The sequence below is a fragment of the Ovis canadensis genome, chromosome 19, assembly GCF_042477335.2.
Source record: "Ovis canadensis isolate MfBH-ARS-UI-01 breed Bighorn chromosome 19, ARS-UI_OviCan_v2, whole genome shotgun sequence".
NCBI classification, from domain to species: Eukaryota; Metazoa; Chordata; class Mammalia; order Artiodactyla; family Bovidae; genus Ovis; species Ovis canadensis.
This window is the reverse complement of record NC_091263.1, coordinates 58,435,341-58,463,069: the sequence shown is the minus strand read 5'-3', so window position 1 is coordinate 58,463,069 and position 27,729 is coordinate 58,435,341. Positions and strand designations below refer to the sequence as shown.

Genomic DNA, 27,729 nt, shown 5'->3' with positions numbered 1-27,729 from the left:
ATAAGACTGCCTGTATGTTTAGGAACATACGTGTGGGCATGCTCAGTCACTAACTGTCCGACTCTTTGTGACTCCATGGGCTGTAGCCCACCAGGCTCCTCTGTCCATGGGATTCTCCAGGCAAGAATACTGGAGAGGGTTGCCATTTCCTCCTCCAGGGGACCTTCCCAACCCAGGGATTGAACTTGTGCTTCCTGCATTGCTAAGTGGATTCTTTACCACTGAGCAACCTGGGAAGCCCTTAGGAACACACACATGTAGTAAAAATCTAAAGAAACACATGAGTTTCTTTTTACCCCTGCAAGCAACAACGGGAAGGCAGTGAGGGAGGGCTGGCTACACAAGAGATTTCAAATAAATTGCTAGAGATTTTAAATAAATATTTAAATAAATTCAAATTAAAAAATCTTTTTTTACATTCTAAACATTTCACAATAAAATTTTACAAATAGTAATTTTAAGCATCAAAACCAAATACAGTACCTAAAAACGACAAGATTCATTCTTGTTTTGTGAGTTTGATTATACTCATCTAAACATTGGTCTACAACATCACTAAAATGATGAATATTTGGAATTTCAATATAAACTCTGTCATCTCCTTCAAGGTCAGGGTTCAAATAGTCACCAAACATGAGATTTCTTAGCTCCTCTTCAGATATCTATAAAATGGAAATCAACGAATTACAAAAGTTAAAATTTTTTCTAAAATAAACAATTCTTCTAAACATTCGGGTAATAACTAATATAGTTGTATAATTAACACCCGAAACTACATTATATCCTGAGGAAATGAAAAGAGCTTTTTTCTATCATATAAGTTTCCCCCTCCCCCCCCACACTGGAAGCTGGAAAAGTCATTCTAAGCACCCCACTTAGTGAGTAGTTACTAAGGGATAGTCACCATGCTAAGCACCTTGTATCTACTATTATCATTCAATCCCTAACATATAACTTCTATGTTATATATATAACTATTCTGAAATCAAATCTTCTCAAGCTAAATGTTGATCTATGACGAGCGTTAAAAAGAATATGATCATGAAGGAGTAATAGCATTCTTCTAAAGATAAGTTGACTGTAATAATTCCTATTAGACTGTTTTAACTTGTTTTTAAACAGTAAATATACTCACTGGTGCATTCCCTTTCCTCAAATGTGAAAAGATACTATCAAATGATTCTTTAAAATGGTCCTTTACAACATTTTTGGTTAAAGTGAACAGCCAGAATCGGTCACTGTCGTTAATGAGGCGATCATAAAACACTCGGAGAACCTCATGCACAAACAGACGGATCATAGTGTGCTTGCCCTCCACAGCATCTCTTTCAATGAGCAAACAGCCCTGGATGACACGTGAAAAATCCCGCAAGTTGAAAGTGTAGTGAGATTTTGTAGGAGTGGGCAAAAGATTTTCCATAGATTGTTTATATATCTGAATATAAAAAAAGCAACAAAGCAAAAAGTCAAATGCTTATAATCAGCAAAGCCAACAACACTGTACTATAAAGTCAAGAAGATAATATGCTGTAACAAAGAGTATATTATATAAAATATTTTATTTATCCCATCAGATTATATTGGCTTATATATTATATTGTATAGTTCTGAGTCTAGCATAGCATATGTCTATTTATTTTGCTTTACAGCACTTGACCAGGAATTATAAAGTTGGGGGAACTTAATATCATCTGATTCCATCCATGCCCAAAAAGTGACAATGCTTTTATTTCCCAGTAATTATAGTTGTTCCATTTAAAGGTGAATGACCTGGGATTAAACACTGAACAAAAACTTCAGTAGAAAGTGAAATCAGACAATGTATTCTGAAACATTCGAAATGAACAAGATGATGAAACAATTTTCTTTGACCACCACTGACTTCACATCAACATATTCTCTCCCTTCCCTTCTCTCTCCCTTCTCTTCCTTCTATCTTAATTGGCTATAATATCAAAATGAAGTATATTTTTACTACATGCTGAATTCATTAAGCTTATCATTCTCTTGAAGAAAGATAAATTAAACCTTTGATAATATAGAAAAATATTTATTTTTTAATTTATAAATTTATCTAATTTATATCTTCTCTAATTCATTTCCCGCCCTTAATCTCCACACATGGTAGGTGTTATCAAGTGTATCAAAGACAGAAAAAAAAACCCAGAGGATCCTTTCTGTATTCTATTCTGCCTAACCAACTCCCTTCTCTTTCCAGGATATATAAATACATAATACAAATATCATATTTTATAAATAGAAATAAATATATTTTATAAAGAGAAGCATTTTTCTGTATCAGAATAAAGCATAGTAATTGCAATGGACTATCTCTTTGCTATTTTAGTTTCTCTATTTTAACAACACACTATTCCACCAGAACAGGGGCAGAAGAACTTTAGAAAGACCCAATGCTTTTGGAACTGATGGATTGATTCTCGGGGGCTTTTTGCTTCTGGTTGCAGTGATCTCAACCTCCAGAAAGCCTAGTTCAATGAGATTATCACTAAACTACCTTAAATACATTTTTCCCCTTTTACCATCAGCTATGAGGCTGGTCTCTGAGCAGAGGCAGGTAACATACATTGAGTAAGTTAAGGGCTACTCTTTGGCCATATGGACAGTCTCATTTTCTAGTCCCACCCTTGTGTCCCACCTTTTTTTCCCTCACTTCCACTGCTAGGTTATTCAGTCTGGCAAAAATAAGGTATTCATAAGCTGCTTAAGTTTCTTTATATATATATATATTATATATATATATATATATAAAAACATGAAGAAAGAGAGAGAGAAGGGAAATTTAATAAATACTAGAGTAGGAACCCAACAATTAAGGCAACACCTACAATGTGACAGATACTGGTTCTGTATGATTTCCTTATAACAACCTTTGTGAAATAGATATTAGCTCCCATTTTAGTGATTAAAAAACTAAGGTTAAGTTGCTTGCACAAAGCTAGATAGCTAACAAATAGCAGTCAAGACTCAAATCCAGCTAGATTTCCCAATTTCAAAGCCTACAATCTTCCTGTTTTCAAACCTTCCTGACAGCTTCTCTGACAGTGAAGACAAAAAGTAGATGGCTAGCGGGGAAAAGAAAAAAATACAAAACCCGAACAATCAAATGCAGATATATGTAATATTAAAGACTTTGTTCTGCATTCTTTGCTCACCTCCATAGTCCCACTGACAATCTGGTTTCCAACTAAAAAGTACTCAGGAGGAAAGTCACGAGTCCTAAGGTAGAATGCTACAATTGATGAGAAGATTCGGACCATAGTTTCATCACTGAAACTATTAATGGTGCAGATGTTGAAATGCCGAATAAAACGGGGAGTAACTGGATTTCTTCCACCACCTGGAGGGCCCATGGCAGCAATCAGCTGTATGTCAACCAACGTGATTTTACTTGTGTCCTTCAGGTCATACCTTGAAAGCACATAAAAATCCCAAAACAGTCAGTAATAAAGCCAACAAGATGGACTGAAAAGTAGAGCTCCTTTGAAACTGTATCTGATTTTAGCTTTTCTAAAAGGAAGATTAGATATTGCTTGGAGTAAAAAACAGAAGCTTTTTTGTAAGGATTCCTATCATTTTTACTTCTTTTTTTTACTGAGGTATAACTGATATAACATTAGTTTCCGTGCACTACATAATGATTTGATACTTGCATATACTACCACAATAAGTCCAGTTAACATTTGTCACCAGACACAGTTACAAATATTTTTTTTTCCTGTGATAACTTTCACAATTCTTCCTCTGAGCTATTTTCAAATATGTGGTGCAGTATTACTAAACTATAGTCAACATGATGTACATTGCACCCCCTGACTTACTTGACCCCCTTTCCCTATTTTGCTCCGCCCCACCTCAGGCAACCAACAATCTGTGGAGAAAACTTGTTTTAAAGCAGCACTCTGCTTTTCCTTTCACTGACACTGAAAACGCTGTCCAGCTTCTGGGTCTCTAGAATGTCCCTTCCTCTTGTTCTTGCCTTTCTTTTGTCCAATTCTTCTTTCCATTGAACTCTCTGCTTTGTGTCTTACACTCCAAATCCAGAAGTATGGATGAGAGATCAATCTTTTTTGTAGCCAGTTATAGGCAAGATGACTATATGTCCCACTTTGTCTTAGAAAATTCTTGTTTGCGCCTGTCCTGTAGTAACTATTAACAGCCTCCCTTTACTCTCAGAAATGTTCTTATTTAGACAATAAGCAATATACTTACTCTACTTACAGCTAAGTTCTGATTCTTTTTTCTCATCTCAAACCTTATCTTCAGAGCACAGAAGGATATATAAAGAGAACCTATACATTTTTGTTACATAAAAAGATACCCATTAGGGAATATAAAAAAGGATATAAAAATGACTCAATTTAGTTGGAACTTTTCAGAGTGAAAAGGTGCCTATTTCAAATAGATCATAAAGTCCTTTAACACTGAAGTTCTTGCAAAAAAGGGGGGTAATGGTGGGAGAAATTTATACAGCCAGTCTTTACTCTAAAAGCACCATAGAAAGTATGAAAATATGACCTGGTTTTTGACAACTCTAATAACTGTCAATAGGGACTGGTTAAATAAATTATAGTAAGATTCACAAAACTAAATAGCATTAAAAGCCAATAAAATAAATGAGATAAACAAATAATATGGATGCTTGTGTGTGTTAGTCGCTCAGTCGTGTCTGACTCTTTGTGACTCCATAAACCATAGGCCACCAGGCTCCTCTGTCCATGGAATTCTCCAGGCAAGAATGCTGGGGTGGGTTGTCATTTCCTTCTCCAGGGGATTTTCCCAACCCAGGGGTCGAACCTGGGTCTCCTGCATTGCAGGCAGATGCTTTACCATCTGAGCTACTAGGGAAGCCCAATAATATGGATAAGTGAATGAAACATATAAATAATATAGTTAAATATATTAAGTGCAAATAAGTTATAAAACATTATGTGCAACATGGGTCTTTTTTTAAATAAGCATATATTTATATAGGAAAAAAACCTCAGAAGAATAGAGAATACACTATTAACAGTGGTTATCTCCTGAAAGCAAGATTGCAGGGCATGCAATAACAAAAAAATACATAATCCCAAAATATGATTTAGTTTCACAAGGAATCTATCCTTGCCTTGAGATAAAAATCATAGCATATTAGGGATTAGGGAAATATTTTAATAGGAGGAAATGTAGAATTATTAATCCTAACTAAAATATACAATGTCATATGTGTTGGAAACTAATCCAACACATTGTAAAATAGGGTGGAAGGAGTGGAAGAGTTATTCATGAAATTGCTGTCAAAACCAAGCCATCTCAAAGATATGGTAGTCCCAAATAATCATAGATAATATAAGGAATTTTAAATGGTGGAAACATAGGGTGCTGGTTGTTTGTTTAGGTGGGAGACTATCCATAAATTCTCAGTGCTGGGTGATAGTAAAAGATATAATTGGGAAATTATTTTTAATAACTGAAAGTAGTAGCTTAAAAGGGTAAGAACTAATATATTATTAAATAAATATACCTGTGGATTATTCTTCCATGATATAAAAAAGTATAGGAAGGTATTCCAAAATTTTCCATATAAGAAAATCTGAACAACCATTTTCTCCCATTAAGTAATTTACAAAAATGTATTATTTTGATGTGAAAAAATAAAAACAGAAAAACAGAACAAGAAGTTACCTCAACATGGCTACTTAAGACTTCAGGTAAATACTTACCAATTCCCACAGTCAAAAAATTGTCGTAATAATTCAATAGGAGGTTGAGCTCCATATTTCTCCAATGCAGGCATATTCATGTCATCTATAAAAATTATACATTTCTTTCCCATAGGTGGTCCAAAAACTCCTTTGCGTCTTTTATCCAGTCTAGCCATAATAATGTTCTAAAACATAAAGTAGAAAGTATAGTATATTTAAAGCCATACTTAACACCAGAAAAAAATTAACAGTCTAATTATGTAAGGCAATAATGTTAAGCATTACCAGGTTATTCACGTAAATTTATTCATTTTTAGGGTTATATGAAACTTCATATTCAACATAATCCAAAGAGCATATATTGAAACCCTTTTATGTGCTTAGAATTGTTATGTACACACCTATTTATATATTTACATTGTACACACACACACACACACAAAACTTTTTCAGCCACAGATACCCCAACATATCTATTAACTTTAACTTAATATTTAAAAGCACTAAACTTGCAGTATTTTGAAATTAGAGAACTGTATAAGCTTATAACAAAGGAAATGAGCCCCACAGGTCAGAAGAGAATGGACAGATATAATTCTAGAAATGGAAGATAAAAATGGTAATTAGAAAAGATTGCATGCAGTACTTCCATCTTGGCACCTCTAGGAGCAAAAGGTGGGTCACACAATAAAAAATCTATGGTTTGAAAGATCTTTCACTGACAGAACTTCAGTAAGCAGCAAATGCCTCTAAGTACCATCTGGGAGAGTATTGAAAGAACGAGTTAGAAACCTCTCTCCCTCCCTCCCTCCCTCTTCTTACTTCATACTTCTCCAGTTAAGAAATCAACTGTTGCTTCTTGGGCTTGGGGAGGAAAAAAGGCTGACAAAGCTCAACAATTCAGTATTACTGCAAAAATATTCTCTTGAAATTTGTCCTTAAAATTTAATTTTTAAAAATTACTTTAAAGCCAAAAATAAAATATCTGAGGTTTTATTTAAATTCATAGAAGATTTACTAAAATATGTTTTATTATTCACCTTGCTGTACACCTGAAATTAACACATCATTAATCAACTATATACCAATAAAAAATTTTAAAACTACCACTCTGTTTACAAAGAAAAAAATACAGCTTTAAATGCTAATCAAATAAGTAAAAACATTTTAAATGATAGATCCATATTTCCAACTTTTAACTAACCTGAACCTGGTTGGCACTGGTCCGGGCAGAGAAATTAACATAAAAAGGAAAGTACAAGTTTTTTTCCAAGTGATTCATCAGCTTATCCTTCACATACACTGATTTTCCTGTACCCGTTGGACCCACAAAAAGTAGTGGCCTTAATGAAACAATGAACATATCATCAGAAGGAGAAAAAGTCAGAACACATTTCAACTAGAGAAGACTGGAGTTAGTTGAAAACATAAATAATAATCAAATCATCTTCACCCAAAAACTCGCATTTTAATTTATCATTGTCATTTCATAAAAGACTGATAAAAGTAACAACTAGCACACATTTTTGCCTACTTTCAAAACTTAAATAGTAACTCACTATTAATGGACAGATGTAACATTGTTACATGCTAAAACAAGTAGTCACATGCTTAACTTTTCAGAAAAAATAAATAAAGCCAGTGTTCGCCTCCTCAGAAAGTGCTATATTTGTACTTTTTAGATAGAGATACAGGTGGAGGTGGAATACTAGGATGATGACAAAGAGAGAGGTTGAAGCTGTTGTGCAATTATCTCAGTACCACAAGGTTTCTGTAAGAAAGTAAATGGCAATGAATTCTACAAAGTAACAGCTGTATCTACCCGCCAATAGCATTTTTGAATCAAGTCAGTGTTACTAACTGAAAATACCCATCTAAAAGCAAACTCTAAGGAACTCTCTATTCTAATAGCTTCAAGTATGGTTTCTCATTTTTGAGTAGTCTGAACTAATTTAAAGCGAAAAAACTCCTGAGTTTATGTTCACAGAAACCTGGAGAACTCCTGTTTGAGACATACTAAAGTAAAAATTTGACACTGTTTCCACTGTTTCCCCATCTATTTCCCATGAAGTGATGGGACCAGATGCCATGATCTTAGTTTTCTGTACTCCTTGGAAGGAAAGTTATGACCAACCTAGATAGCATATTCAAAAGCAGAGACATTACTTTGCGAACAAAGGTCCGTCTAGTCAAGGCTATGGTTTTTCCAGTAGTCATGTATGGATGTGAGAGTTGGACTGTGAAGAAAGCTGAGCACCGAAGAATTGATGCTTTTGAACTGTGGTGTTGGAGAAGACTCTTGAGAGTCCCTTAGACTGCAAGGAGATCCAACCAGTCCATTCTAAAGAAGATCAGTCCTGGGTGTTCTTTGGAAGGAATGATGCTAAAGCTGAAACTCCAGTACTTTGGTCACCTCACGCGAAGAGTTGACTCATTGGAAAAGACTTTGATGCTGGGAGGGATTGGGGGCAGGAGGAGAAGGGGACGACAGAGGATGAGATGGCTGGATGGCATCACTGACTCGATGGACGTGAATTTGAGTGAACTCCGGGAGTTGGTGATGGACAGGGAGGCCTGGCGTGCTGCAATTCATGGGGTCGCAAAGAGTCGGACACAACTGAGGGACTGAAGAGTATCAGATGTCACTACGGAAATGTTAGTGGGTGGCTCAGTGTCTTAGTTATCTGAAAATGGATTCTGAAGTTCACTTAAAAAATCCTATGATCCTATAGGAAAGGTACTGCAATATTTAAAATGCATGTTATAACAGTTTCTTACTTTGCATAGGTAATACTCAAATCCATTAGAAATGTATATCTAATTGTATCCATGGTAGGGACAATGATATCTTGAATCTTGACACGTTTATTTCCTAAACTAGTACTTTTAATTAGTTCATTCCAGTGGACCCAGCGACCTCGGTGTTTCAACTATAAGAGAACATAAGTTTTAAAATATTACAACCATGCACTTGCTATCTAACAGGCTCTTTTTAACATAATTATCATATACGATTTTTAAAACTGTATTTAGTCTTTTCCTGCTTTTTATTGTGAAATATTAGATTCATCTGAAATAATGTATACAATGTATTTAATTCATGAAGCAGACTGACATGCACCCATGATTCCACCAACCAATGTAAGAAATACACATTTAGTTTTAGTTTTCCTTTTCAACGATAACCTGAAGAACTTAATGAAACCTAGTTATCACAAATTCAACATATATAAAATTTCAGATATTTTTGCCTCTATGTCCTCTTAACACTCTAATTTTTCCAAAATGCCTTGAAGATGTCCTTGTGCATATATCAAGAATTTATTTGAGAGCCGCTCTGATGTGGCTGAAGTTACAGTTAATAGGACTTTGGCTTGATGTTTTCATATTTTAAAGCAAATAGGCAATAATCTCAAGAGAAACAAAATATCAAATAAACTTATTATATTTGTTTCTCTAAAATTATTCTGTTTGGCATATTGATCCAGGCTGATATTCAGCCAGGATATATTCGAAAGGCTGAACTGATTGATACATTATTGAACTTCTTCTGAACCATGGGCTGAAGATCTGCTGTATTAACACCCTGAGTGATCCTGATTAGGGAATCCACCCTCCCCCACTCAGATATCTTCCTCTCCAGGTTGTCCTGCACTTCCCTGGAGATCCTAAATGTCTCTCACCGACTTCTCACCTTTCATCAAGTAACAAAAGAGTTAACACTTGGCAAAGAAGGAGATCTCTTGGACCCCATTCCAGGACTATGGCGAGCATCTAAGAATTTTTAAATATTTTCTAACAAATTGTATATGTATATGGTTTGTGTCTGGATTATGATAATTTTGCAAGTTTGCATGAATGATTCTTTAGTAATTCATGTTCTTAATTTCTGAGGTTTTATCTTTTATTTTTATCATAAAACTATATATGTACATATTTTAGAATCCAAGTTTACAAGGTTAAGGAAAAAGAGCAGTTTCCCACTCATTTTCTCCTCTCCAACAGCAACTTACCTTTGCCTCTTTCAGCTAGATATTTTGATATTTACCTTCAACTTTTTTTTTTTTTTTACCTTCAACTCTTAAAGAATATGCTTGGGCTATCATCTCCTGATTTTTTAGTTTTAGATGTTATTTTATTGACTTCTCAATGTGACTAATGTGAATGGAACTGTCTTTCTGGTCTTGCTCTTAAAATTCTGTGTTAGCACGGTTTTAGAGAGACCTTTCTGCACTGGCAATCGGGAGACTTGGGTTCAAGTCCTGGCTGTGCTAGTCAGTAGCCTTTCTAGGTTTGCTTTTTCACCTATAGACTTTAAGATTCAGGTAAAATTGTAATAAGGCTCTATCCAGACCTTATGGCTTTGTGAAGTAAAATCTGCATGAATCAATGATTATGTAAATGCTTGCTGTTTAAAAGAATATTTTTGTGACTTCTTTTTTAAATTAGAGAAAACAGATTTAACGTATATCTGAAATTATAAAATATTCTTCAAGCAAGTGGATCTATACTGTACACAAGTTATCATTTAGTGTGCTAATTGCTCAGTCGTGTCGAGTCTTTGCGACCCCATGTACTGTAGCCCGCCAGGCTCCTCTGTCCATGCAATTCTCCAGGCAAGAATACTGGAGTGGGTTGCCATTTCCTTCTCCAGGGGATCTTCCCAACCCAGGAATCAAACCCAGGTCTCCTGCATTGCAGGCAGATTCTTTACTCTCTGAGCCACCAGGGAAGCCCAGAAGTTATAGGAGGAGAAACGAAAGAGAGGGAGGAGTCAGAGTAACTTTAGGACGGGAACCCAGTTTTGACCACTGATCTCAGACTTTGTGTCCTATGGTTTATCATAACAAGCATCTTAAATCATACCTCATACCTCATACATGTAGTCATAGACTAGGCCTTTTTCATCAAAGTTGCATTCCCATTTACCCACAGATTCAGGTATTGGGTTGTTTTCATCTTTTCCCATTATGACCATTCGTATGTAAATATCAAAAACAATGCGACCATCTGTATCACAGCTTCCTCCAATGGACCAAATTAAAGAAAATATAAAGCAAGCCTGTTGGTTTAAAAAGGAAAAAGTTTAATTTAAACTAATTATTTAAAAGAGATTTTTAACAGATTAAAATTTAAAATATTGAGTTCTAGTTAACCTACTTGGAAAAGATCAGATTTACAAATAATGTGGAATGGAGCACATCCCAGTCACATAAAAAAATCATTCCTCTGGCAATATGTGTCTAAATTTAAAATGCTCATGCCAAATAACTTAGGGGTTTCTCTTTTAGTGGGTTTATCTTCAAATATATTCTTGCTGGTTAAAATGTACAAGAATATTTACTGCAGCACTGTTTGTGGTAGCAAAATATCTGAAGCAACTCAAATAGAGATCAACTTAACTGGAATAAGCTACATACACTGGAATATGTATAGCTGTTTAGGGAAAAAAAGGTACCACAATACTAATATGGAAAGATCTCCAAAATACATAGTGAGAAAAAATGCAAATCAGTATGCATAGTATGTTAACATGCATAAAATAGTGGGTGTGTGTGTTAGTCGCAGTCGTGTCTGACTCTTTGTGACCCCATGGACTGTAGCCCACCAGGCTCCTCTGTTCATGGAATTCTCCAGGCAAGAATACTGGAGTGGATAGCCATTCCCTTCTCCCGGGGGTCTTCCTAACCCAGGGATCAAACCTGGGTTTCTTGCACTGCAGGCAGACTATCACCATCTGAGCCACTGTGAAAGTGGATATGTATCAAATATCTCTAGCAGGCTACATGAGGCACTGGTAACGGTGGCTGCCTGGAGGGTGGCTGGGGGACTGTAATGGATGGAAAACCTACTTTTGTCTTGATTTTTGCTCTAGGTACATGCTTTATCTAGATAGAAAAGTCTATCAAATACATTTCAAGAGAAAATTTTCTGTGGCAACAAAGTAAAGGGAAAACAATGAGAGGGAACTGCTATTATCACAGGGTCGAAGAGCAGATAGATTGCATAGAGGAGGTTAAGGAATCTGAGAGTAGGTGGCGGACAGGAAAGTAGCATAGACCAGGGCAGAGAACAGAACACGTCCTTCACTTGGGTCCCTGAGAGCCTGATTCTCTGCCATCCTCTGATCTCTAGCCATTAACTAACCTGGACCACTGACTCCTTCCTACCTGTATGCTCTCTGGATTCTGCCTGCAATGCACCACCCAGCTGGTTGGATGCCTGCTCCTAGTCTTTCACAGTCACTTTGTTATGGCTTACACTCTGGCTTAACATTGAGAAAAGATCAATTCACCTAAAGTCCATATTGGTTTAATATTAAGTCACTCTATTGTTTATCAAATCATGATCTTTCATAAATAATAGGGCATTTTGATTTATTCTGACATATTTTACTTTCTCTAAATTGTCTTATAAATTAGAATACCAGATCAGGGCAACTTTAATGTCTTCTGATACTCTTTTGGTGCTTATCAAAAAATAGCTCTGGGTCTTGTAATGTCTTTCTCAAGACAAGCAACATTTGCTCAGAGGCACCTTTTATTCTATAACTTAAAAAACACAATAAATATAAAACCAACCATAATCCAAACACGAATATGCTTGCTGGTAGGATCGTTCTCCACCACATTACAGAGCAGGACTTCAAAGAGGCGTGTGAGAGAGACAACCACATTGCTATCGCTTGTTGGAATCAGTTCCTTCAAAGTGAAAAGAATAAGATACTTTACATTCATCTTATATATATAGTAAAAGAAAATAAGTGTTTCACTTAAAAAAACATACCTTTCACAGTCTCTATAAAAGCTAAAGAATTTAAATTGCAGCCATGATAAAAAAAATCTCTCAAATATTTTAGTCTAGCATAATACATTACACAATTGTGTGAAACATATTCTTATTCTGAGAAATGAAAATTAGTAAGAGAATAAACAGTGCTCTAGAGACAGTAGAAATGAAGTTTATAATGTATTTATTCAACAAACATTTATCAAAAATACAGTCTACCTGTATATTAAGTTAGGAGAAAATAAAACAAATGATCTGGAAAGAAGTCATATTGAAACTAAAGACAACATACTAATGGTCCAGAGGTATATGAAAAGTCAGTTAACCTCACTAATCATTAAGGAAATGCAAATCAAAACCACAATGATATATCACCTCACTCCTGTTAGGATGGATATTATCAGAAAGATGAAACATAACTAGAGTTGGTAAGAATGTGGAGAAAAACAACCCTTGCACACTGGCTGTGAGAAGGTAAATGAGTCCAGTCATTATTAGTGCAAAGGTATGGAGGGGCCTCAAAACACTAAAAATAGAACTACCATATGATCCAGCAATCCCTGTTCTAGGTATACACTCAAAGGAAATAAAATAAGTACCTCAAGGAGATATCTGTACTCTCATATTCACTGAAGCATTATCTACAACAGCCAAGATATGGAAACACCTAACTGTCCACTGGCAGATGAATGGATAAAGATACTGTGGTAGATATATAATGGAATAATATTCATTCATAAAAAAGAAAATCCTGCCATTTGCAACAACATAGACAAAACTTGAGGACATTACGCTAAGGGAAATAAGCCAGATACAGAAAGGAAAAAACTGCATGATCTCACTTATATGCATGATCTAAAAGCTGAATACATAAAAAGAAGGAGAGTAAAACAGAGGTTACAAGTGGGGAGGAGGTGGGAGAAATGGGGAATTGAGCGAACAGTACAAAGTTACGGTTATGCAGGATGAATAAGTCTAGAGATCTAATGTACAGCATGATAACTACAGTTAGTAATACTGTACAGTATGTATCAATACTGAAGATTTGCTAACAGAGTAGATTTAGGGGCTCTCATCACACACACATACACATAAATGTGTTAACTATTTGAGGAGATATGGTAATTATCCTGACTGTGACAATCATTTCACTCTCCAGGCAAGAATACTAGAGTGGGTAGCCATTCCCTTCTCCAGGGGATCTTCCCAATCCAGGAATCAAACCAGGGTCTCCTGAATTACAGGCAGATTCTTTACCAGCTGAGCCACCAGAGAAGCCCATTCATTTCACTACATGTATGTATATCAAATCATCTTGTACACTTTAAGCATACATATTAAAATTAAAAACAAGTAAATGCTGATGGATAAATGCATGCACGTGAATACAGACACATACACACACAGAGACACATGAGTACAAGGATAACTAGGGAAATGTAAATAAGATCAGTAGATGTTATCAATATCAATATCCTTGTTGTGATACTATAATACCGTCTTGCAAAATGTTGCCATGGGGGAAAATCAGGTGAAGTGTATGTGGGATCTCTCTGTATTTTTTCTTACAACTGCATATGAATCATGGATGTTCATAATAAATCTTTTGATTTTTTTAAAAAATGGATATTATATGTCTAAGTAGAAAAGATTTATTTATCCTACCATCCTGACTTTAAACTTGGTTGAGTTGAATGGAAAGTAAAGAAATTAGAGTAGATAAGAGAATTATAATGTTACCTTGCATCTTTTCTTACGGAGCTTTAAAGTGGGCGGTATTAACCAGTCAAAAAGTCCTCTCAGAAGAGCTTGGTGATCTGGTTCCTGTAGAGGTCCTTTCAGTGAATTCAACCATGAAGACACAAGTGGTTTCCATCCCAACTGTGAGGGCTCCAAATAAATCATGCCACAGCGGCTTACAGTGGCAGGCTAGAGGAAAAAAGACAAGTTTTCATTTTCCAATCTGGTAGTTATTAAAGAATTCTTTGCACCACTTATAAGGTCCTTCATGATCTGGCTCCTGTCTTCCTCTATAGCATCACATACACTAGATGAAACTATCTGCAGCTACAGATCCCCAGATATGTCATGGCTCCAAGTCTCTTCAAGACATCTTTTCATGATTTGGAGTGCCAAGCTCCAGCCAGTCTGCACAGAGAAGCCTTACCCCTCAAAACCAGATCAAACACTCAAACATTTTCCCACGTCCTCTCTCTACCCATTCCTCGCTTGGGCACTTGCCCCCTCCATATTCTTAGAGCACTAACATGTACCTCTATATCAGGCTATATATATATATAATATATTAGCATGCTTCTCATCCTCTCTAAATGAGCATACACTGTCTTATTCATCTTTGTATTTTTTGTGCCTAACTCACTTTCTGACACATAATAAAAATGACTTATTCCTGTAACTAACACAACACTGTAAATCAACTATACTCCAATAATTTAAGATTTAATAAAGAAACAAGCAATACAGGAAAAAAGATATGACTCAGTGAACAAATGGATAAACTACTATTATAATAAATTATGAACTTACTGAAGCCTGGGAAAGGTCCATTGTTTCAAAGATGAGGCTCATTTGAGGGGACATCTGAATGATTTCTCCACTCATAAGGCAAAGCTGAAGGCAACGATTTTTGAAAAGTTTATTTTAAAAAATCTCAAACTTCTCAGATAGAAGTTTATTCTATTTATTAAAGTACCTCCTAGGATATAATAGGATAAGTCTTAGGATGGAAGCCAGAAAAATCTTAAATCTAAAATCTAAGTCTAGCTCTGTCTTCTCTCTTATAAGGAGGGGAGACGGGAACTACATGATATATTGAAAAAACTATAAAATCCTATACTAATGTCAGTTTTTGTTATTAAAAATTAGATGAAATACTATAGATTTTATAGTTGTAAGATTTTTTATTAATAAAAAAGAGAAATAGAAAAAATAGAGAATACTATGAATATTCATATACTCATCTTCTAGGGTTAACCAATGGTAACATTTTACCATATTTGCTTTGTCTTTTTAAAAAGTATTTTAAAGATCATTACAAATATCGTGGCATTTCACATCCAAATATAAGCCAATATTAATCTTTTAAAATAAGGACTTTCCTGTATAACCACAATAACATTATCACATCTAATACAATTACCAATAATTCCTCAATATCATCTAATACTCAAATATTCTCAGTTGTATCAGGAATGTCTTTTCAAATGATTTATTCAGACCAAAATTCAATCAAGGACCGTGCATTGGATTTGCAGTCTCCTCTGGGTCTCTTTTAATCTAAAACATTCCTCTTTAATCAAATATGTAAAAAACTGAATTTATCAACTGTGTCTTTTCTGCCAAATAACCATCTTATTCATTATTATTAAAGCTATTCTATTTTCTCAATCTCCTTGGCTTCCACATTTGTAATTGTCATTAACTTTTAATAATGTCTCCTATCTATACAGCTCTCTCACCCCTTGACTCCTACTAAATTTGCTCTTTATTTTCAGAGGTTTTCATTCCCCTGTTGTTTTCACTTCTTTCATTAGGTAGCTTCTGTTCTATGGTCCAGCATTTCTAGCATTCTCCTGTCAATATACTTAAAGTCTTGCTGTATTTCCAGTCTAGCAACCTGAACTACACCTACATCTAAAGTGCTTAGATTGGTAGAGAAAATCTCACAGAGGCAGACCTCGGCACTAAGCTTAAAATTCATGGTCTTAAGTCCATCGGGTTATCCATAACACCCATATATGTTTCTTCCTTTTCCTAGGCAGCTCTCTTTTCCATTTTCCTTGATGGCTAATTTAAATCTTTCCCTTTCTCGAGTGTACAAAGAACCACGGTCTACCGCTTCACAAAGAAAAAAATAAATCGTCCAAAGGATTTGTCAAATCTTCCAAGACGTCGGCAATTCAGGTTGCCGCGGTGTCGGGGCCACACCCGGGCTTCCTGTCTCGCCCACCCCAGCCAGCCTATGGCCGCCGAGACCTCTTGGCCCCCATCCAGAGGCCGGGGGCGGCCCTGGGCTGCCAGCGCGAAGTCCCCAAGTGGAACTACTGTGGTTTCCGGCCCAGCTACATTGTTTACTACCCGGAGCTCCCTCCCAACCCCCGTCCCCACCCCCGCACCTCTCTTCCCTCCTGTACCCAGGCGCAGAGCCATGCCCCTGCCGCTGGCTGGCTGTCTCTCCTCCCCTTTCTGTCGCACACAGACTTCTTTGTACCGCAGCCCCCAGGACCCCTGGGCCCCTCCCCACACCATGGACTGTTCCGCAGGCCACTGGTGCTGCCCGCAGTGAGGGGGCCGGGACGGCAGCGCTCTCATGGTACCAAGTGATAGGTCCTCCTTCCTGTGACTGGGGGCACGCCAGATCTAATGAGAAGATGTCAGCAACTCAGGTGGCCTGGCCCTCCTATGCAGACTATATTACCAAGTACAACTTTCACTGCCCTACCAAGAAAGACCCTCCCTTCGGCAAAGAAGACGTGCTCACCAAGTGGCCGTCACCAAGGACCCCAGCTGGTACAAAGCCAAGAACAAGGTGAGCCACAAGGCCATCGCCCCAGCCAACCACGACCAGGAGCCGGAGGGCGTGAAGGCGCATGGAACTCAGCTTCACGGCCTGGTTCCACGGCCAGACCACGCGGAGCAGGCAGAGCAGCCGCTGTGCCCACCAGACAGGCCTGTCCTGGTGCGGGAGACCACCGGCTAGCCCCGGGGACGCCACCGCATCCTGGACCAAGCCAGCAAGCTCAGCACCTAAATGGACCTCAGGCAGCTGGAGGAGCATTGCACCTCAGATCAGAGGGACAGGCCAGACGTCACGGAGGGCACCGAGGCGCTGAACAGGAAGGGGCTGAAGCTAGTGCAGACCACTGGGAACGGAGAGTTTGGAGGCGTGATGCTGGGCAACTACCGAGGGAATGAACAGAGTCGCCCGTTAAGAATGAAGCTCCTGTCCGGGCCTTCCGGGCTGAAGCCTGGGTCCTGACGCAACTTCAGCGTACACCTGGTGCAGCTCCTAGGCCCGACCAGAGAGGAGGAAGGCGGGTCTACATCGTAGCCGAGAACACGGCTGAGGGGCCCTGGGGGACTGCCTGCGAGGGCTCAGTTGGTACTGGGAGGAGACTATCTCCTCGAGCTCTTCCTAGACGTCAGCGAGGCCGTGGGACACCTGGAGGTGCTGGTGTCCGAGGGACCATGTGCCCCAGGTCAGCGCTCCGGCCTCACCGAGGAGGCCTCCAGCACCCAGGGCACCCGCAAGCTGCCGGTCCAGAAGGAGGCCCCCGAGGCCCTGACAGCAAGTTCTCCACCGAGTCAGACGTGTGGCGTTTCGAGATCCTCCTCTGGAAAATCTACTCTTCCGGGCGAGTGTCTTACCCAAGAATCCATCCCTGAAGGACGTTGCCCGGCGGCTGGAAAGGGCTACCAGACGGACAGACGCCCCCGACGGCCACCCGCCTGTCCATACGAGGCCATGACGCACTGCGGGCACCCGGACGCCCTCGCACGGCCCTCCTTCCCGCATTTCCGGGAACAGCGGGAGCGCATCAAACCCACGAGCTGCACTTGGGACTGCCGGCCTCTGCTGGGGCCCAGACCCGTGGGGGCTGAACCCAGATAGACCGCACAGCTGGCGTCCCCGCTCGCTGGGCCCAAACCCGAACTGAACCCAGCAGGAGGCCTGTGCGCCTCTTTCCTCTGGCCCCCGGAGACCTCGCCGAGGCCCCGCACCTTCTCTCAGGGACCCACCGGTGGGGCTTTGGGAGCCTGGCCCCGGGCCAAGAAGGGAGGAGGCTGAGGCGCAGGGGGCAGACGCCCTAGCCCTGCCGTGGTCAGGCTCCCCCTGGCCTCCCATCTCTCCCCTTCTTACGGTTTTATTCCTTTCTTTTCTTTTGAGATTTTTTTCCCCCGTGTTATTTTTCAAGATAAGGAGAAAGAAAGTACCCAGCAAATGGGCGTTTTACGAAAAGTATGAGTCTTATTTTTCCTCCTCTGCCTACGAGGGTTGGGGAGACTAGGCCCCTCTTTACCGATCCATCACCCCAGCCTCCTTACTTGCCCCAGGTTCTGTGTTCAGGTCGCCTCTATAGCACCATGACTGCCCTTGACCAGGTGCGCTGTTGGCATGCTCCACATGCAAACGGTTTGTTAGGGGCTTGGAGTCCCTGCCACCCACCCACTGCCTTGTGAGATGGAATCCTAATAAATCACTCCATTAGGCCATCGAGGAAAAAATAATTTGCCTTCAAAATTTCCACTATTAAAGCCACACATTCCCCTTTCCTGCTCCCCTCTCATCTGATATGAAACAATCCTTCCGCCAGGCTCTGAACCCTTCAGTTGAGTTCAGTCACTCAGTTGTGTCTGGCTTTGCAACCCCATGGACTGCAGCACACCAGGCCTCCCTGTCTATCACCAACTTCCGGAGTTTATGCAAACTCATGTCCATTGAGTCGGTGATGCCATCCAATCATCTCATCCTCTGTTGTCCCCTTCTCCTGCCTTAAATCTTTCCCAGCATCAGGATCTTTTCAAATGAGTCAGTTGTTCGCATCAGGTAGCCAGAATATTGGAGTTTCAGCTTCAACATCAGTCCTTCCAATGAACACCCAAGACTGATCTCCTTTAGGATGGACTGGTTGAATCTCCTTGCAGTCCAAGGGACTCTCAAGAGTCTTCTCCAACACCACAGTTCAAAAGCATCAATTCTTCAGCAATGAGCTTTCTTTATAGTCCAACTCCCACATCCATACATGACTACTGGAAAAACTGTAGCCTTGACTAGATGGACCTCTGTTGACAAAATAACATATCTGCTTTATAATATACTGTCTAGGTTGGTCATAATTTTCTTTCCAAGGAGTAAGCATCTTTTAATTTCATGGCTGCAGTCACTATCTGCAGTGATTTTGGAGCCCCAAAATTAAAGTCAGCCACTGTTTCCACTGTTTCCCTATCTATTTGCCATAAAGTAATGGGACTGGATGCCATGATCTTCATTTTCTGAATGTTGAGCTTTAAGCCAACTTTTTCACTCTCCTCTTTCACTTTCATCAAGAGGCTCTTTAGTTCTTCATCACTTTCTGCCATAAGGGTGGTGTCATTTGCATATCTGAGGTTACTGATATTTCTGCCAACAATCTTGATTCCAGCTTGTGTTTCCTCCAGCCCAGCGTTTCTCATGATGTATTCTGCATACAAGTTAAATAAGCAAGGTGACAATATATAGCCTTGACGTATTCCTTTTCTGATTTGGAACCAGTCTGTTGTTCCATGTCCAGTTCTAACTGTTGCTTCCTGACCTGCATACAATTTCTCAAGAGGCAGGTCAGGTGGTCTGGTATTCCCATCTCTTTCAGAATTTTCCACAGTTTATTGTGATCCACATAGTCAAAGGCTTTGCCATAGTTAATAAAGCAGAAACAGATGTTTTTCTGGAATTCTCTTGCTTTTTCAATGTTCCACCCAGTGTTGGCAATTTGATCTCTGGTTCCTCTGCCTTTTCTAAAACCAGTTTGAACATCTGGAAGTTCTCAATTCATGTATTGCTGAAGCCTGGCTTGGAGAATTTTGAGCATTACTTTACTAGCGTGTGAGATGAGTGCAATTGTATGATAGTTTGAGCATTCTTTGGCATTGCCTTTCTTTGGGATTGGAATGAAAACTGACCTTTTCCAGTCTTGTGGCCACTGCTGAGTTTTCCAAATTTGCTGGCATATTGAGTGCAGCACTTTCACAGAATCATCTTTCAGGATTTGAAATAGCTTAACTGGAATTCCATCACCTCCACTAGCTTTGTTTGTAGTGATGCTTCGTAAGGCCCACTTGACTTCACACTCCAGGATGTCTGGCTCTAGGTGAGTGATCACACCATCGTGATTATCTGGGTTGTGAAGATCTTTTTTGTATAGTTCTTCTGTGTATTCTTTCCACCTCTTCTTAATATCTTCTGTTTCTGTCAGGTCCATACCATTTCTGTCCTTTAGTGAGCCCATTTTTGCATGAATTGTCCCCTTCATATCTCTAATTTTCTTGAAGTGATTTCTAGTCTTTCCCATTCTATTGTTTTCCTCTATTTCTTTGCACTGATCACTGACGACGGCTTTCTTATCTCTCCTTGCTATTCTTTAGAACTCTGCATTCAAATGGGTATATCTTTCCTTTTCTCCTTTGCTTTTTGCTTCTCTTCTTTTCACAGCTATTTTTAAGGCCTCCTCAGACAGCCATTTTGCTTTTTTGCATTTCTTTTTCTTGGGGATGGTCTTGATCCCTGTCTCCTGTACAATGTCATAAACCTCTGTCCATAGTTCATCAGGCACTCTGTCTATCAGATCTAGTCCCTTAAATCTATTTCTCACTTCCGCTGTATAATCATAAGGGATATGATTTAGGTCATACCTGAATGGTCTACTGGTTTTCCCTACTTTCTTTGATTTAAGTCTGAATTTGGCAATAAGGAGTTCACGATCTGCGCCACAGTCAGTTCCCAGTCTTATTTTTGTTGACTGTATAGAGCTTCTCCATCTTTGGCTGCAAAGAATATAATCCATCTGATTTTGGTGTTGACCATCTGGTGATGTCCATGTGTAGAGTCTTCTCTTGTGTTGTTGGAAGAGGGTGTTTGCTGTGACCAGTGCATTCTCTTGGCAAAACTCTATTAACCTTTGCCCTGCTTCATTCTGTACTCCAAGGCCAAATTTGCCTGTTACTCCAGGTGTTTCTTGACTTCCTACTTTTGCATTCCATTCCCCTATAATGGTAAGGACATCTCTTTTGGGTGTTAGTTCTAAAAGGTCTTGCAGGTCTTCATAGAACCATTCAACTTCAGCTTATTCAGCATTACTGGTTGGGGCATAGACTTAGATTACTGTGATATTGAATAGTTTGCCTTGGAAATGAACAGATATCATTCTGTCATTTTTGAGATTGCATCCAAGTACTGCATTTCGGACTGTTTTGTTGACTATGATGGCTAGTCCATTTCTTTTAAGAGATTCTTGCCCACAGTAGTAGAAATAATGGTCACCTGAGTTAAATTCACCCATTTAGTTCACTGATTCCTAAAATGTCAGTGTTCACTCTTGCCATCTCCTGTTTGACCACTTCCAATTTGCCTTGATTCATGGACCTAACAATCCAGGTTCCTATGTATTATTGCTCTTTACAGCATCAGACTTTACTTCCATCACCAGTCACATCCACAACTGGGTGTTGTTTTTGCTTTGGCTCCGTCTCTTCATTCTTTCTAGAGTTATTTCTCCACTGATCTCCAGTAGCATATTGGGCACCTACTGACCTGGGGAGTTCATCTTTCAGTGTCCTATCTTTTTGCTTTCCATTCTGTTCATGTGGTTCTCAAGGCAAGAATACTGAAGTGGTTTGCCATTCCCTTCTCCAATGGGCCACATTCTGTCAGAACCCTCCACTGTGACCCGTCCATCTTGGGTGGCCCCACACAGCATGGCTTAGTTTCATTGAGTTAGACAAGGCTGTGGTCCATGTGATTAGATTGGCCAGTTGTCTGTGATTGTGGTTTCAGTCTGTCTGCCCTCTGATGCCCTCTCTCAATGCCTACGGTCTTACTAGGGTTTCTCTTACCTTAGACTTGACTAAACTGATTAACCCTCTCTTCTGAATCATCACTATTTCTTGTCAGTTTGCTTTCCCCCTTAGTCCAATCAGTATGACTGAATAATAAACAAATGACTAACCACCTATGATAAAGTACTAGAGTATATGTTTGAATGTTAATTAAACTAGTTTGCTTACTTAGTAGTATAATTATTTCATTTAGATATAAAAATAAATTGTGGTATATTGATACAGTAGAATACTAATACAGATATTAAAAGAATAATAAATAAAATGGAACTACAATATTAATATCATAGGTTGTTGTATTGACCAAAATAAAGAAAAAATTATATGGTATGATTCTATTTACATCAAGTTCAACAACTGACAAAACTAGTTTATCACAGCACACGTTAGAATAACGATTGTGCCTTTGGGAAGATGTACAGGTTGCATAGGGACGTAAGTGAACCTTGTAGGGAGCAATAAATTTAAGGTATTTTAATTTATATTATGGTTATCTGGGGTTTTAACACATATGTTAAAAACACATAGATTCTAAACTTTGGTATGCATTTTATACTTTACATATGTTATCTCTCAGTTAAATATAAGACTTCCATTTTCTTATTTTTTAAAATTTCACAGGTTCTAAGGTTATATATCACATATAAACACTGAAGCAGTCTATGTTTTCAAAAAAGAAGGGTTTTTGTTTTCTTATAAAATATTAAAGTTCTATAAGAAACCTTAAGACTATAGTCACATAACTTATTATCACCCATTACATTACCATGCCTTCCTGCTAATGCAGTAGTATTAATATACTTGTATTCTAATTAAAAAAAAAAAAAACTAAGCAAAGAATTTACCACAGTGTAGTTTTCACTGAAAAGATAACTTATAAACTTTTTCATTTTGCTGCATCCTTCATTTTACATATTGGGATTTCATTGTTGGACATATAACATGTTTAAGCATGTCTGTATCTGCTTTGTTTTTTCTAATTGTGGTTTAAAAAAAAAAAACATAAATTTACTGTGTTAACCATTTTAGGTTTACAGCTCAGTAGCATTAAGTACAGAGAAGGCAATGGCACCCCACTCCAGTACCCTTGCCTGGAAAATCCCATGGATGGAGGAGACTGGTGGGCTGCAGTCCATGGGGTCGCTAAGAGACGGACAACACTGAGTGACTTCACTTCCACTTTTCACTTTCCTGCATTGGAGAAGGAAATGGCAACCCACTCCAGTGTTCTTGCCTAGAGAACCCCAGGGACGGGGGAGCCTGGTGGGCTGCCGTCTATGGGGTCGCACAGAGTCAGACATGACTGAAGTGACTTAGCAGCAGCAGCAGTGTTAAGTATACTCATACTATGCATCTGTTTTGCTTTTAATCATGATGGTTTACCTTTTTATTATCATCCAGTACTGTGTTCATGCTCTCTATCCACAAAGTGTCAATGGGACCATCAAATACAACCCATTTCCGGTCAGGTGTTTCTGATAAGGCAAATTCTCTAAAAGTGTTAGCCACAATGCCATCAGTCCACTAAGGAGGAAAAAAGGAAGAGTTGGAAAGCTTTCTGTAAAAAACTATAAAGTGATAACATAAAAATATTCCAGATTTCTTGGCTTAACGTGCATTGTCAATAAGAGTAGAGAATGTTTCTTCTATGGATTACCTCATGGGACACTGGGTCGAACTGTCCAAAAAGTTGGCCCATAGTAATGGATTTGGGGTTTACAGTCCTATAAATGACTTTTTCTTCCTCTCCATAGCCACATTCATTCATAAGAGTTAGAGTATCAGCCAGCATATGCAGAACTTTTGTTTTAGCAGCAAAAGGCTCTCCTACTAACATAAAACTATGAAGGAAAAGAAGTCATTATACAATAAGATTCTCAAAAATAATGGTAAGTTAAATTATTTACCTATATATTTGTATATAAATTTTCACCCTATGATAATTACTACATATAATTTTTGAAATTATATTACTTTGTCTCAGATATAAGGTGGTTACATTTAACTGATTTCTAAATCAAGTTCTCAATATTAATCCCTTTATCTATAAAAGAGAATAAAAAATTTCCAAATGAAAATGGAAACAACTGCATACTTAAGAAAAAAAATTTAATGACTTGAAGTTTCCTAATCAGGAAGATGGAGAGGATTCACTTTTCCTCATTTTCACTTGCTACAGTGCTCTTTGCCAAATATCTCTGAATCTCCTCTCTGCTGGCACATAGTAGTTTTCCTTGCTCTCTTTTAGGACGGCTGCTAAGTCATTTCAGTCATGTTCAACTCTGTGCGACCCCATAGATGGCAGCCCACTAGGCTCCTCTGTCCCTGGGATCTCCAGGCAAGAACACTGGAGTGGGTTGCCATTTCTTTCTCCAACGCATGAAAGTGAAAAGTGAAAAGTGAAAAGTGAAGTCGCTCAGTCGTGCCTGACTCTTAGCGACCCCATGGACTGCAGCCCACCAGGCTCCTCCATCCATGGGATTTTCCAGGCGAGAGTACTAGAGTGGGGTGCCATTGCCTTCTCCGCTTTTAGGACTACTAGGTGACTAAGGTGTAATAAATGGAAATGATGAGTGTTACTTGGTAGAGGAGAGATAAGTGCCCATAAGGGACCTTACAGAGCTCTCTCTTTTCCCTCTAGCAAGCTGTGACCCACAATGTTGAGACAGTGGCTGCTCCAACAGCCTGGGAACTGAATAATTATGATGAGCAGAACCTCCCTGTTAAATTATACTGAAAACAGTGTGATTGAGACATACACCTTTGTTCTCAAGTCACTAAGATTTGGGTACAGATTGTTTCTCTGTAGTCCATCCTTACTGATAGACATTGGTACCTAGAAGGGAAAAAGGTATTTTTGCCATGATTAAAAAAAAAAGAGAGAGACTAAAATAAGGGGCACTGGCTTAGAGGCTAAGTTGTGGGTGGCAAGTTAACTGTTAACAGAGGCTAATGACTGGGATTTAATGCTATGCTGTGGAAAATTCTGAAAGAGATGGTAATACAAGACCACCTGACCTGCCTCTTGAGAAACCTATATGCAGGTCAGGAAGCAACAGTTAGAACTGGACATGGAACAACAGACTGGTTCCAAATAGGAAAAGGAGTACGTCAAGGCTGTATATTGTCACCCTGCTTATTTAACTTCTATGCAGAGTACATCATGAGAAATGCTGGACTGGAGGAAGCACAAGCTGGAATCAAGATTGTTGGCAGAAATATCAATAACCTCAGATATGCAGATGACATCACCCTTATGGCAGAAAGTGAAGAACTAAAGAGCCTCTTGATGAAAGTGAAAGAGGAGAGTGAAAAAGTTGGCTTAAAGCTCAACATTCAGAAAATGAAGATCATGGCATCCAGTCCCATCACTTCATGGCAAATAGATGGGAAACTGGCTGACTTTATTTTTGGGGCTCCCAAATCACTGCAGATGGTGACTGCAGCCATGAAATTAAAAGATGCTTACTCCTTGGAAGGAAAGTTATGACCAACCTAGATAGCATATTCAAAAGCAGAGATATTACTTTGTCAACAAAGGTCCATCTAGTCAAAGCTATGGTTTTTCTATTAGTCATGTATGGATGTGAGAGTTGGACTGTAAAGAATGCTGAGTGCCGAAGAACTGATGCTTTTGGACTGCGGTATTGGAGAAGACTCTTGAGAGTCCCTTGGACTGCAAGGAGATCCAACCAGTCCATCCTAAAAGAGATCAGTCTTGGGTGTTCATTGGAAGGACTGATGTTGAAGCTGAAACTCCAATACTTTGGCCACCTGATGCAAAGAGCTGGCTCATTTGAAAAGACCCTGATGCTGGGGAAAGATTGAGGGCAGGAGGAGAAGGAGACGACAGAAGATGAGATGGCTGGATGGCATCACCGACCCAATGGACATGAAACTGCGTAAACTCCGGGAGTTGGTAATGGACAGGGAGGCCTGGCGTGCTGCAGTTCATAGGGTCTCAAAGAGTTGGACATGACTGAGCGACTGAACTGAACTGAATGATAAAACATTTGGTAAATTTATCCCCTGAGATAATCTGGGAGATAGATAATAAATCTGTTGAAATTGTGGTTTTAGGGGGAAAAGATAGTAAACAGAAAATTATTAGTATACATTGGCAGCTGAGGGATGCATTTAACAAGGAACTACAAAAAGAAATGAGCTCAGGAAAATATAACCAGTTTGCAAGCAGGAATGAAAGTGGAGAAAGCTGAGAAATAGAGACTTGGGAGACTGAATGAGGTGATTTATTCTCATCTGCAATTGGTTAGAGACAAGTTGAGAAAATCTTTGAACAACAAAGATCAGCTTAGCCTAGTATCAAAGACCAAATCAAGAGCAGGGCCACTGTATCACTTCATTATAAGAAATGAAAGGTTAATATGGTTCCCAGCAATCATTTCCGGATGGTGAAATAATTTAGGGAAAACAGATTAAGGATATGGGCCCACCAACTAAGTCAGATAAGTTCAAGGATACTGCAAGGATGTTTAGAAAGGTGTGACTTAATAAGGACCACTCTCGTGGCTCCTGGCACACCTGGAATCAAATGGAAAAAGAGCTTATTAAGTTTCTGAGAGAATTGACTGACAAAGAAACCATGAGTCTAGGCTAAAACACAATGTGAATATTTAAGATGTAAAAAAGACTCAGTTACTGAATGCATGAGGGTTGACTGTACTAATTCCCTCTATTTTTACATATGTTTGAAAATTTATATAATACAAAGAGCTTTTTTAAAAAAAAAAATCTGCCTTTAAAAAATCATGACCTTCGAGACATCAACTTTCTATAGGTAGAGAGCCGGCTGAAAACATTTTTCAGCTCTCAAGGAAATTTTCTCTATTATGTGAGAAAATGTGACCAGGGAAGAAAATGGAGAGGGGAGACCCCTCACAAGGTTGAACCAAAGTCCACAGAGGACAGGTTCCCAGAAAACTCCTCTTGGGGAGCAAAGCCAAACAGAAGTATACCCAGGTTTTATGGGGATCTCAGTTTATACAATTGGTAGGGGAGGCTGTCTCAGGAGGAAAAAACGCTATTTATATATATGTAATTATGACCATAAAATGGCCAGAGCCACTTAATGATACCCTTTACAATAAATTATGTATAAAATGATTCTGACTCCCTGGAAGGGCCTGTACCAACTGCTGGAGTACTTTCACAGTCAGTCTGCCTCTGGAATTAGGGTCCAAAAGGCCTTGCTGAATTTCAGAACTGCTGCTGACAAGTGTTGGCTTTGTCTGTTCAGTTTCTGAATGTGAGTATTTGCTGTGGTAATCATGTTCTGGTAAACCCACTATTATAATATTGGATGTGTGCAGGGCAGATAACTTGTTTTTCTATTTTTAGATCTCTGGAGCAAGAGGAACAGCTTCCAAATCTGATACACGGACTATCACACATCATCTAGAGATTCTAGACTTTGAATCTGGTTCATTGATTGGAACTTTTAGGTTGCCTCCCTGGGAAAGTAAAAGTGTATTTAATGTTCATGAAGTAGAACAAATTACATATTTGATGATCCAAGGGGCAAATTGTGGAGGGTCATTAGTGCTACATCACTGACTGAATGAGCGCTCCTTTCCAATCTTTTTTGGACATGTAACATGAGAGA

The 27,729-nt window shown here is 38.9% G+C and overlaps 1 protein-coding gene, 1 non-coding gene and 1 pseudogene across 2 annotated transcripts in view; 1 reads left to right on the top strand and 2 right to left on the bottom strand.

Moving 5' to 3' along the window:
• The window catches only part of DNAH12 (dynein axonemal heavy chain 12), a 169,278-nt gene that overhangs the window by 71,799 nt on the left and 69,750 nt on the right, over positions 1-27,729 (bottom strand). The window contains exons 31-42 of the mRNA XM_069560621.1: positions 23,764-23,947; positions 23,490-23,630; positions 15,042-15,125; positions 14,235-14,423; positions 12,287-12,406; positions 10,579-10,767; positions 8,484-8,635; positions 6,910-7,048; positions 5,724-5,890; positions 3,174-3,429; positions 1,136-1,435; positions 484-662 (exon numbers count right to left, since the gene is read on the bottom strand). Of these exons, the coding sequence (XP_069416722.1) occupies positions 484-662; positions 1,136-1,435; positions 3,174-3,429; positions 5,724-5,890; positions 6,910-7,048; positions 8,484-8,635; positions 10,579-10,767; positions 12,287-12,406; positions 14,235-14,423; positions 15,042-15,125; positions 23,490-23,630; positions 23,764-23,947 (2,100 nt within the window). The remainder of the gene's footprint in view (positions 1-483; positions 663-1,135; positions 1,436-3,173; positions 3,430-5,723; positions 5,891-6,909; positions 7,049-8,483; positions 8,636-10,578; positions 10,768-12,286; positions 12,407-14,234; positions 14,424-15,041; positions 15,126-23,489; positions 23,631-23,763; positions 23,948-27,729) is intronic.
• TRNAC-GCA (transfer RNA cysteine (anticodon GCA)) lies at positions 4,795-4,866 on the bottom strand. The gene has a single exon. It is a non-coding gene; the product is annotated as a tRNA-Cys (tRNA).
• Positions 17,266-18,116, top strand: LOC138424777 (tyrosine-protein kinase CSK pseudogene; annotated as a pseudogene).